The sequence below is a fragment of the Sapajus apella genome, unplaced genomic scaffold (genome assembly GCF_009761245.1).
Source record: "Sapajus apella isolate SASKATOON/1434 unplaced genomic scaffold, GSC_monkey_1.0 scaffold11, whole genome shotgun sequence".
NCBI lineage: Eukaryota > Metazoa > Chordata > Mammalia > Primates > Cebidae > Sapajus > Sapajus apella.
In genome coordinates this window covers 10,349,739-10,362,544 of record NW_022436951.1, presented here as the reverse complement: position 1 = coordinate 10,362,544, position 12,806 = coordinate 10,349,739, and the positions used below count along the sequence as shown (strand labels likewise).

General features: G+C 44.6%; 1 protein-coding gene across 9 annotated transcripts in view; it reads left to right on the top strand.

Annotated features, from left to right (window-relative positions):
• Positions 1-12,806, top strand: part of PDZD2 (PDZ domain containing 2) — a 466,872-nt gene that overhangs the window by 332,699 nt on the left and 121,367 nt on the right. For all 9 annotated transcript variants that reach the window (XM_032279027.1, XM_032279030.1, XM_032279029.1 and 6 more), the window contains one exon: positions 9,755-10,256. In XM_032279027.1, the coding sequence (XP_032134918.1) occupies positions 9,755-10,256 (502 nt within the window). The remainder of the gene's footprint in view (positions 1-9,754; positions 10,257-12,806) is intronic.

Sequence of the window (12,806 nt, the reverse complement as noted above, 5' to 3'; positions counted from 1 at the left end):
ATAATGAAGAAAACATTTTTATTTATTCATATTCTGTAGTAGTATTTATTTATTTATTTATTTATTTTGAGATGGAATTTTGCTCTTGTTGCCCAGGCTGGAGTGCAGTGGCACCATCTCAGCTCACCACAACCTCCGCCTCCCAGGTTCAAGCAGTTCTCCTGCCTCAGCCTCCTGAGTAGCTGGGATTACAGGCATGCACCACCATGCCCGGTATTTTAAGTAGAGACAGGGTTTCACCATGTTGGACAGGCTGGTTTCGAACTCCTGACCTCAAGTGATCCACCCGCCTCGGCCTCCCAAAGTGCTGGGATTACAGGTGTGAGTCACCGCGCCAGGCTGTATTAGTTTGTTTTATGCTGCTAATAAAGACACACCTGACACTGGGTGATTTATAGAGAAAAAAGGCTTAATGTACTCACAGTCCCATGTGGCTGTGATAAAAATTAATTTGTGATAAAATTTTGTGATAAAAATAATTAAATGAACACATTTTGTCATGAAGAAAACATTTTTGTTTATTCATATTCTGTATTAGTTTGTTTTCACACTGCTAAAAAAGTCACACCCAAGACTGGGTAATTTATAGAGGAAAGAGGTTTAACGGACTCACAGTTCCATGTGGCTGGGGAGCCTCAGAATCGTGGAAGGCGAATGAGGAGCAAAGTCACGTCTTACATGGCGGCAGGCAAGAGTGTGTGTGCAAGGGAATACCCCTTTATAAAACTGTCAGGTCTCCGGAGGACAGCATGGAAAAGACCTGCTTCCCTGATTCAATTCCCTCCCACCGGGTCCCTCCCATAACACGTGGGAATTATGGGAGCAACAATTCAAGAAGAGATTTGGGCGGGCACACAGCCAAACCATATTATATTCCCTGCCCTAGAGTTCAGATGCGGGAGAGGAGGCAGGTGGTGCTCAGCCCCAGCCATTTATGCTGAGTAGAGGAGTTGGAAGTAGTAGAAAGTGGCTTCCTCAGCCTGTTCCTTCAGCAGGCAGTTGGAATGGCTTTTTCTCATCACATCTTCTAGGCCTAGACTCTGACCCAGTTTTCAAAGCCTCATGTACCTGGGCTCTGTCTTCCTCCATCTGAACAAGGCTTTCTCTCTCCCCCTTTCTGTCCTAGCAAAGAAGTCGATTATCTTCACTAAAGGTATTATAAGCACACCGAAGTCATTGGTCACTTTTTTTTTTTTTTTTTTTCTGAGACAGCTGTCACCCAGACTGGAGTACAGTGGCATAGTCATGGCTCACTGTAGCCTCGATCTCCTAGGCTTAAACGATCTTCCTGCCTCACACTCCCAAGTAGCTGGCTCTGCAGGTATGCACCACCACACCTACTTATGTTTTGTAGAGATGGAGTCTCACTGTGCTGCTCAGGCTGAATGTCAGTCACTCTTTTTGTTTTGTTTTTATTTTGAGACAGAGTCTTGCTCTGTCACCAGGCTAGAGTACAGTGGCATGATCTCAGCTCACTGCAATGGGTTCAAGTGATTTTCCTGCCTCAGCCTCTTGGGTAGCTGGGACTACAGGCACGCATCACCACACCCAGCTAATTTTTGTATTTTTAGTAAAGATGGGATTTCACCTTGTTGACCAGAATGGTCTTGATCTCTTGACCTTGTGATCTGCCCACCTCTGCCTCCCAAATTGCTGGGATTATAGGTGCAAGCCACCACACCTGGCTGGATGTCAGTCACTCTTACTAGACGATATTCAGCCAAAAAATTCCACCTTGAGTCCCCTAAGGACAATTTGACTCTGTCTAGGGAGCCTGTGGAATCTGTGAGGAAATTGAGTAGAACAGGAAGGTGACACCTGAGAGCGTGCCCCTGGCAACCTGGGTCCCATCCCTCTTACGGAGCTGTCCAAACTTGTCCCATTTCTCAGCCAGGACTTCCGTGGGAAATTAATCTGTGTATATTTAACACTTCTCTCAACCAGTTGTTCTCTGGGAACCCTGTAGGTTTACAGCATCAGACAGTTCTCTGAGTTAATTAGGCTTAGCAGGTTTTCAAAAGACCACAAACAGCTTTGCAGCCTCCCATTACTTCCTAGGGGAAGGAAAATCCTGGGCACGAACAATTAATTGCTGTCTGTCTATCCTGTGTGTCCAGCAAGGTGACTATTAGCAGCTAGTTCTATCCTTTCAACTCAGACCCTGTCGAAATAACTCATCTGTAAACATCCCCTTTTATTTAGCATTTATTCTGCTGTTGTCTGTGTAGCGGCCTGACATAGATGAAGAGTGTCTGCTTCGGTGAAAAGTGTTCAGAATTCTCTTGTGCTCATGGCATGGTTGTACAGGCCAGGGCCCAGTGGTGGTGATACCAGTTACTGTGTTTTTTTTTGTTTGTTTGTTTCTTTTTTTGTTTTTGAGATGGAATCTCACTCTGTTGCCCAGGCTGGAGTGCATTGGCACGATCTTGGCTCACTGTAACCTCCATCTCCTGAGTTCAAGTGATTCTTCTGCCTCAGCCTCCCCAGTAGCAGGGTTTATATGTGTGTGCCACCACACCCAGCTAATTTTCTGTATTTTTAGTAGAGATGGGGTTTTGCAACGTTGGCTAGGCTGGTCTTGAACTCCTGACCTTAAGTGATCCGCCCGCCTCAGCCTCCCAAAGTGCTGGGATTACAGGCTGTGAGCCACTGTGCCATGCCTTTGTTTTTTGAGGCGGGGTATTACTCTGTTGCCCAGGCTGGAGTACAGTAGCACAAACATGGCTCACTGCTGCCTTGCATTCTGGGCCCAAGTGATCCTTCCATCTTAGCCTCCTGAGCAACCAGGGCTACAGGCATCTGCCACCACACCCAGCTAACTTTTTATTAATATTTTTTTTTTTTGAGACAGTCTTGCTCTGTCACCCAAGCTGGAGTTCAGTTGTGTGATCTCGGCTCACTGCAACCTCTGCCTTCTGGGTTCAAGCGATTCTCCTGCCTTAGCCTCCTGACTACTGGAATTACAGGTGCACACTACCATTCCTGGCTGATTTTTATATTTTTAGTAGAGATGGGTGTCACCATGTTGGTCAGGCTGATTTCAAACTCCTGACCTTGTGAACTGCCTGCCTCAGCCTCCCAAAGTGCTGGGATTACAGGCTTGAGCCACTGCGCCCGGCACTCAGCTGATTTTTTTTAAAGTAGAGACAGCTTCCTGCCATGTTGCCTAAGCTGGTCTTGAACGCCTGGGCTCAAGCAATCCTCCCACCATGGCTTCCAAAAGCTCTTGGATTACAGTTATGAGCCCCAGCATCTGCTCCAGGTTACTTTGAATTGCACACATAGGCACCATGGTTCAGCTTGGCAGCACCCACCATGGGTTCACATTGTGTGCCAGGCATCAATAATCAATGGCTAAATGCCCAAGATGATTTTCAGAGGTACCTGGAAATTGTTTTTTCCAAAGGTTTTGGCAAAACAGTCAAATATCAAAACTGTACAGCTGCCTCAAGCCCTCTTTTAATAGAATTCGGTTATAGATAAATTATGTATGTCTTCAGTCTTCTGACATCTTCCTGTATTTGCCCCTTTCTTATCTATTTTCTTGTCTGTCTTGGTCTTTAAAACTCCAGGAAGCTTTATTCCTCCAGCTTTTCTAAGCTCCCCCTTCTGCCAGCCTTTTCCCAGGACTCCTATCTTTGGAGAGCCCAGACTCCAGAATTGTGATAAAGCGTCAAGGAACAGAGGAGTTGCTCAAAACTTTCTTTCAGATAAGGCACCTTTTGTGGGAAAGGGAGGAGGAAGCAATGTGTCCAGAAGAAGCCTGGTGAAGTAAAGAACTACAACTGGCCACATGTGGTGGCTCACTTCTGTAATCCCAACACTTTGAAAGGTTGAGGCAGGTAGATCACAGGAGGCCAGGAGTTCGAGACCAACCTGGCCAACATGGCAAAACCCCATCTCTACTGAAAATACAAAAAAATTAGGCAGGCATGGTGGCATGCACCTGTAATCCCAGCTACACAGGAGGCTGAGGCAGGAGAATCATTCAAACCTGGGAGACGGAGGCTGCAGTGAGCTGAGATCGTACGACTGCACTCCAGCCTGGGCAGCAGAGCGAGTGTGGCTCTTAAAAAGAGAACCGGCTGGGCGTGGTGGCTCACGCCTGTAATCCCACCCCTTTGGGAGACTGAGGCAGGTGGATCATGAGGTCAGAAGTTGAAGACCAGCCTGGCCAAGATGGTGAAACCCCATCTCTACTAAAAATACGAAAAACAGCTGGGTGTGGTGGTGGGCGCCTGTAATCCCAGCTACTCAGGAGACTGAGACAGAGAATTGCTTGAATCCAGGAGGCGGAGGTTGCAGTGAGCCGAGATTGCACCACTGCACTCCAGCCTGGGCAACAAAGCGACTCTGTCTCAAAAAAAATAAAAAAAGAACAACAATAGATTTCAGAGCAAAAGTTCTAGGGTATAACTCAGAACCTCATTTCTGGATACCCTGGTCTTTCCATTTGTCTTATCCTGCAAAGGTCCAAGTCAAATAAATCTTAATTGAATTAATAATTTTACATGGCAGAGGAAAATTGCAAATTAAAAAAATATGTGATGGAGAAGTTTCTAAAAGACTAAACAGACCTGTTTATGGAGAAGCCGCCTTCTATTTTCCTAAAGGACATGATTATATTCCATTTCTTTCTCATACTGACTTTGGAATGAAGTGTAATGATTCCAATGCTGGGTAAGAATCCTGCTGAACAGAAAAAGGGACCTGAGTGTATGAATTAGTCAGAAGGGGTTAGAAAAGTTAGGTAAATCATTTAAATACTAGTATCACTTTGAAGGTGGTTTAAAGAATTCTAAGAAAAGTGCCCCCTACTTAAATAAAGTCTTTTTCTCACCAGCTTGCCACAGCATCTATAATTCATTCATTGCCCTTCATCTGCAGGAAGGCCATAGAAAATTCAGTGTCCAGGAAGGAATAAAACAACCTGTCATACAGTTCCTTTAAGGTGACAGGGTCTTATTTATTGCCAGGAAGCTGGAGAGGATAGGGAGATGGTGCTGAACTCAAGGTACACTCCTTCTGGCTTTGTCATTTTGCCAAGAATGGACCCTGCAGACAAACTAAAATACTGTCTCAGTCACAGGCGCCTTCCAAGGTTCTTGGAACTTCCATAAGAGAATAGGGTAGAAAGATATTTAAGTTCTTATACTCTGAATCAATGGGCCAACTTTTTGGGTACTGAAAAGGTCTCTGCATACCACTCATCATGTTCTTTAAAGATTTCACATATTTAACAAAAAGTGGATTCCCAAAAAGCAATTTTAAATGAACATTGTCTCCAGGCTAAATCTTTTTCAGGATGATCGTAAATGTTCAGGAGGCCTAGCATCCCTCTTATTCAGGAGATAAAATGAATATTTCTGGCTGGGAGCAGTGGCTCATGCCTGCAATCCCAGCACTTTGGGAGCCCGAGGTGGGTGGATCACCTGAGGTCAGGAGTTCCAGACCAGCCTGGCCAACATGGTGAAACCCTGTCTCTACTAAGATACAAAATAATTAGCCGGGTGTGGTGGTGGGTGCCTGTAATCTCAGCTACTCGGGAGAGTGAGGCAGCAGAATCTCTTGAACCCGGGGGGGCGGAGGTTGCAGTGAGTTGAGATCGTGCCACTGCACTCCAGCCTGGGTGACAGAGTAAGACTCTGTCTCAAAAAAAATAAAAAATTCTATTTTTAACAGGTTAATATTTTGTGCTGCACACCGGATCAATATTGTTGGAATGGTTTGCTCCTCTTATCCCCAGAATTCTTCCTGGGAAGCTGGTGTTCACAATTATTAGAATGTGAACACCAATAAGATGATCCGTTTTAACACCCGGACTTTATAGATGAGGAAACTGAAGTGCAGGGTTGATGGTGATTTAAAGAGAATTGCTCAGTGGGCAGAGTGTGGGCTTTGGAATCAGGCCACTGACTAGTGATGTGAACTTGGGTGACCTGATTGATATTTCCAAGCTGCAGTTTCATCTTCTGTTAAGACAGTTCTTAGGTAAATAATGTCTATAAGGCACCTACTCAAAAAATGAACTCAAAATTTTTCTATAATAATACTATTTTCATTGTGAACTCCAAATTTGCCCAATAATACTATATTCATGGTTTTTTAAACATTGAGATACAATTCACATAACAGAAAATTCACCATTTCAAAGTGTGCATTTCAATGAGTTTTAGTGCTGAGTTGTGCAACCATCACCACTACTTAATTCCACAACATTTCCTTACCCCTCAAACCCTGGGTCTATTAGCAGTGAGTCCCAATTCCCCTCTCCCCCATTGCTGAGCAAGCACTAATCTTCTGTCTCTATGAATTTGCCTGTTCTGGATGTGTCATGTAACGGAATCGTACAACATGTAGCTCTTTTGTGGTCTGGCTTCTTTCACTTTGCATAATGTTTCCAGGTTTTACTCATGTCGTAGCATATAACTCATTCCTTTTTACTGACAAATAGTATTCTATTGTATGGATACACCAACATTTGTTTATCTGTTCATCAGCTGATGGAAATGGAAGACCCAGAGGTCAGGCCTGGTGGAAAACAGTCACCATTGTTTTAATGGTTAGGTCAAAGCCCAAAGGAGGACTTGGGTGACCCACTCTCAATCTGGTCTTGTGTTGATGCCCTGCACTGTCTTTTGTGACATCTGAGCGCATGTATTTTAAATGGTAGTAGTTTGCTCAAAGAAAACCTTACAACCTGGCTACCTACTTTTAGGATTTTATATTTTTCCGTGGATTTTTCCAGTATGGAAAAAATGTATACACAAAGATATGAAATCTATACATTATAGAAAAATTGTCCTGAGAGCCAGGTTTAATTTTTATTTTCAAGACTAGTGGATGGTCTTTTATTTTATTTGAGATGGAGTCTCGCTCTGTCGCCCAGGCTGGAGTTCAGTGGCTCAATCTTGGCTCACCACAACCTCTGCCTTTTGGGTTCAAGCGATTCTCATGCCTCAGTCTTCTGAGTAACTGGGACTACAGCCACACACCACGACGCCTGGCTCATTTTTGTATTTTTAGTTGAGATGGGGTTTCACCATGTTGGCCAGACTGTTCTGGAACTCCTGACCTCAGGTTATCCGCCTGCCTCAGCCTCCCCAATTGCTGGGATGACAGACGTGAGCCACTGCCCCTGGCTTAGTAGATGGTCCGAAAGCCTCTTTGTCCCTCTGTATTTCACAGGATGACCTGGCATCTGTGCAGGATCTTTTATCTGCCGATTTTTGTACCTGTAAGTTTACTACCATGGTTTATAGCCTGAGATCAAAGAAGACTTTTATTGAGTTTGGTTGATGTTTGAGTCATGAGTCCCTCCTTTTTTGTTGTTCGCTTTATTCCATGGCAGAAAATTCAGAAGTATTCTCTTCTTTAGTTAGACAGTCACTGTCATTCCATCAACGTGACCATTACACATGGGGAATGTATGCCTTTGGGCCAGAATTTAGTGCATTTCAATCACATCTGGTCACCTCTCCTTCGCGCTCCCTTGCCTGCTACCTAAGTGAAAGCTCACTATGAGATGAGAGGAGGCCTTTGATGATCTGGCCTCCTTCCCACGTAATATAATGACTGGCTCAGCTCTCAGGTCTGATTTCCCTGCTGACAAGATCACAGAAGGCATGCTAATGTCACTTCACCTGCAGTCTTCATTTCTTCAGAGGCAGCATTGCATGCAGCCCCAGGCTTTTACTTCGTGGGCGTGTGAAGTCCAGAAGCAGATATGATTTGTGAAGGATTTGGTTGTTCACACTTTTGCTTAGGAATGAGTGATGTGTAGAATGTGGCAAGTTTCCAGTGGGGAAGGCATTCCCTGGGTTCATCACGGATTTGTGCTGCTGGATCTTGGGTAGCACAAGTGGAGGGTCCAGCCCCGCCTGGTTTCCTGACTTTGAGCAAGTGTTTTCTTTGCTAAAGCTTTGATGATCCGGTCCTGAATACCCCTAATTACTCATTTCATTTGATGTTGTATTTTCTTACTGTTCTTTAAGATCTGGAGCAGTTACCATGTGGTGTTCTGCTTCACACACCTTATCTCGTTTATATTATTTCCTGCTTCTCAACATCTGCCAGCTCTCCCATACATGAAAAAGCGACAGACCCTGGCCCTTGTCTTTCCACGCTGAGCGTCCCTTATTCCTTCACTGTTCCTGGTTGACAGTCTGCAGCAGCCTTTCGTTCTGGTCCCCCTTTGCCTGTGTGTTTTCTATATTGTCAGTGTTCTTCCTAACGTGGTATCCAGACTGGAAATGACACTCTATGTGTGCTGTGATCAGCCCCAACTAGCACTGTTACCAAGACCTGAGCCCGATCCTCATTCAACACAGCGTACTGTTGCCGCCGGTGCCTCCTTAGCCGGTTGCCTATTTGTTTTGTTTTGTTTTGTTTTTTGTAGACAAGGTCTCACTCTGTCACCCACGCTGGAGTGCAGTGGTGTGATCTTGGCTCACTGCAGCCTCTGTCTCCCAGGCCCAAGCGATCCTCATGCCTCAGCCTCCCAAGCAGCTAGGATTACAGGCATAGGCCACCACGCCGGGCTAATTTTTGTATTTTTAGTAGAGACGTGTTTTGCATGTCACCCAAGCTGGTCTCGAACCCCTGGATGGACTAGAGCAGTCCGCACACCTTGGCCATCCAAAGTGCTGGGATTACAGGTGTGAGCCACTGCACCTGGCCACCAGTTGCCTTTTTTTTTTTTTTTTTTTTTCTGGTTGAGATGGCATCTCACTTTGTCACGCAGGCTGGAATGCAGTGGCACCATCTCAGCTCACTGCAACCTCCTTCTCCCAGGTCCTGGTTCAAGCAATTCTCCTGCCTCAGCCTCCCAAGTAGTTGGGATTACAGGCACGTTCCACCACACCCAGCTAATTTTTGTATTTTTTAGCAGAGACAGGGTTTCACCATGTTGGCCAGGCTGGTCTTGAACTGCTGACCTCATGATCTGCCCACCTCAGCCTCCCAAAGTGCTGGGATTACAGGTATGAGCCACCATGCCTGGCCTCACCAGTTGCCTTTTAATACCAGCCAACATCTGTGACCCCTACTCAGTGAGGCCTAGACTCCCGTTGTGGTGTTATTTGCCCCTAAGAGCAGAACTTGACACTTTCCCCGATCCATGCTGTCCATTCTTTACTCTGGGGACTCATAGTTTCATTCCATTGGAATTAGATGGATGGGCGCCTAGCATAATTCAGATGCAAGAAATGACTGGAGCGAAGAAGAATTTTATTTTATTTTATTTTATTTATTTTTTGTACTTTGGGCTCTGGGGTACACGTGCGCATCCTGTAGGATTGTTGCATAAGTACATACATGCCACATCCCCCCCGCCTCCCTGGTTGCCTACATCAGGCATTTCTCCCAGTGTGATCCCTCCCCATGCACCCTGCCCCCGCCCCCCCGCTGTCCCTCCCCTCCCCAAGAATTTTATTTTTTAATGATATGTTAGCATTGGCTGTGTTCCTAGAAAAATCCTCCTCCAGCTCCTGATCCTATGGTACTTAAATTAGTAATTTCTAGTTCTTGGGGTTTTGTGTTTGTTTTGGGAGTTGTGGGGTCATTTTTTGCACCAGTTATTACATAGATTAAAAAAATGAATTGGGCGTTGAACCTCTTCAGGGAGCTTAGTACCTCAGTCCTTTGGCCAACTTGTTGTCACTTGGGTCCTGTATGGACCCTTGAATTTCTCGGTCTGCTGTGCTGCCCAGGAAGGGTGTGTGGGTTCTAACTGGCGCCTCTCTGTGTGTTACAGTTACCTGGCTGAGCAGTGCTGGAATGGCGGCTTTATCTACCTGATCATGCTGCGTCGCTTTAAGCACAAAGCCCACTCCGCTTATAATGGCAACAGCAGCAACAGCTCTGAACCAGGAGAGACACCTACGTTGGAGTTGGGTGACCGAACTGCGAAAAAGGGAAAAAGAACCAGAAAGTTTGGGGTCATCTCCAGGCCACCTGCCAACAAGGCCCCTGAAGAATCCAAGGGCAGCACTAGCTGTGAGGTGTCCAGTGACCCCAGCGCTGAGCTGGAGAACGGCCCTGACCCTGAACTTGGAAATGGCCATGTCTTTCAGCTAGAAAATGGTCCAGATTCTCTCAAGGAGGTGGCTGGACCCCATCTAGAGAGGTCAGAAGTGGACAGAGGGACAGAGCAGAGAATTCCAAAGACAGATGCTCCTCTGACCACAAGCAATGACAAACGCCGCTTCTCAAAAGGTGGGAAGACGGACTTCCAGTCGAGTGACTGCCTGGCACGGGTAAGCTTTGGTTTGATTGTGGAATCAGAATTTTATTTATTGTGGGTGTTTGTTGGTTTTTGCAGCCCAGCCCATATGGGAAATACAAGCTGGGCTCAGAATTTTAAAAGAAATATTGTTTGAAGTTGCTTTTGAGGTTTAAAAAAGACATCTAAGATGACCTCGCATTGAGAAACCAACAAATCCATTAAGATAAGTGATCAGAGAATGACAAAACTCCAGTCATTTTATCCTACGTAAATGAAGAGCTAGTCGGTGATCCTAAGTGGAAAACTCAAGCCTTCTGTGTTAAAATTTGAGTCATGTGAGGTCCAGATAAAGTGCTTAGCTGCATCATTATTTATCGCTGCTGTCACTAGTGGAATTATTGCTGCAAGGCCAAGAATTCCTGGTGACAGTCCACAAACATCTAAGCCTAGTATTACACAGGAAGGGTATTCAATACACAGGGGAGCATCTGCTTTTATTTTTAGCAGTTCGAAATTGGTGATGTTTTCATGAGATCGTGTTATTACATTGCTGAATTCTAAGGAAGTTTGGAAGCTTCACAAAAATCTCTGATACTATGAAATCCAGCTGTGAGGGTCAAGGTTGGTTACCACACCTGCTTTGCCTTTAGGTGTATTCTGAATGGTAAGGGGCAAGCTTCTAGTCTCAAATGGTCTCCCTCATTATAACCAACATTCTGTCTTAGGAGAGTTACATTTCTTTAGGGTAGACACATTCATTCCAAGAATCTTCTTGGCAGATATTCCTGCAGACTCCAATTGAAATGATAAACTGCCGACGCGGGTACTGATTGGTTTCTTCTCCGACTTGGGAGTTGCCCTCTGGGGATGAAAGAGAAAGTTACAAAGATCAAAAATGGGCACAGAAGTATCAAGTTGGGGCCTGGCGCAGTGGCTTGTGACTGTAATCCCAGCACCTGGGAGGCCAAGGATGGTGGATCGCTTGAGCTCAGGAGTGTGAGACCGACCTGGGCAACATGGTGAAACTCTGCCTCTACCAAAAATACAAAATAATTAGCTGGGGACCTGAGTGGGAGGATGGCTTGAGCTTGGGAGGCAGAGGTTACAGTGAGCCAAGAGTATGCCACTGCACTCCAGCCTCGGTGAACAGAGCAAGACCCTGTCTTAAAACAGAAAAGTATCAAGTTGAGTGTTGGCTGCTGGGAAATAGCACCCCAGGAGTAAGTGTGATTTCTGCCATTGTAGCCACATGTGCAATGGGTTGAAAAGAATTAGAATAACCCCTCTCTCAAGAGATTGTGTTCTTTCATTTGAGGAGCTGGGTGATCTTCATGAAGCTGGACACAGAGAAGGCATTATTTGTAAATGGAATGTGTGAATAAGAAAATAATTGATGTCTCCATTGATTTGCTACCAGTTTTATGAGTTCCCCCCAAAAGGATTAAGGACCAAAAAAAAAAAAAAGATGGTATAGCTCACTCCTGTAATCCCAGCACTTTGGGAGGCCGAGGTGGGTGGATCACAAGATCAGGAGTTCAAGACCACCCTGGCTAATACGGTGAATCCCCGTCTCTACTAAAAACACAAAAAGTAGCCAGGCATGGTGGCACACGCCTGTAATCCCAGCTATTTGGGAGTCTGAGGCAGGAGAATCGCTTGAACCTTGGAGGTAGAAGTTACTGTGAACCGAGATCATGCCACTGTACTCCAGCCTGGGCTACAGAGCGAGACTCCATCTCAAAAATAAGTAAATAAATAGTGAAAAAAAAAACAAAGTGTGATCTATTCCCTTTGGGGCATTTTTCTAAAAAGCCATATGCCTGTAGAGAGGGGAGGCTTGCCATCTGGAATTTGCATTCTTTGTGACTTTATAATTCATATTCTGATTATCAGCTCTGGATCATACTCTTTGTCTTGGTATATCAGAATGGACCACACATCTTCTCAGGCACAAATATTTTAGCACCCTGTTCAACCATAAAACTATCTTTATTAGGTACATTTGCCCAGGATTGATAGGGTTGGCAAAAAGTAGATTTTCACAGCTTTCCCCCACATTCTGGGGGCACCCAAATTGGAACCAGTAGACCTTCACACAAGATTGTTTAGGTTCTTGGGATTTTTATTTTTACTTCAAGATAGAGACCAAGGTCATGCTAAAATGAAATTTCCAGAAAAACAGAAAATGGCTATTTACCTCGTAAGCCTTTGGGGGAAAAAATTATATTCCATTTGAATAATGGGAGCTTAAACATGTCGGTATTTTTCCATTTCTGTGTTACTAATGATTTAATATATCTGCAGAAACCTAGTAAATTACAGAAAAGCTCATAGTGATTCAGACCATTTTTGTTTGTCAGGTACTTCTTTTTCGTAGACTGTTTCTTGTTCTAAGACAGTGTTACATTAAAAGGAATCCTCAGTCTTTCCTTTTCCATCCTGTTCCCTCTTAACAGACCAAGAGGAAATATATTTGCTTTAAACAAATTTTTCTTTTTTAAAAATAGTATTTTCTATAAAACGTTAACACACAATAATACATATGCAAGCAGATTACTATTTAAAAAGACAAAGTTGGATT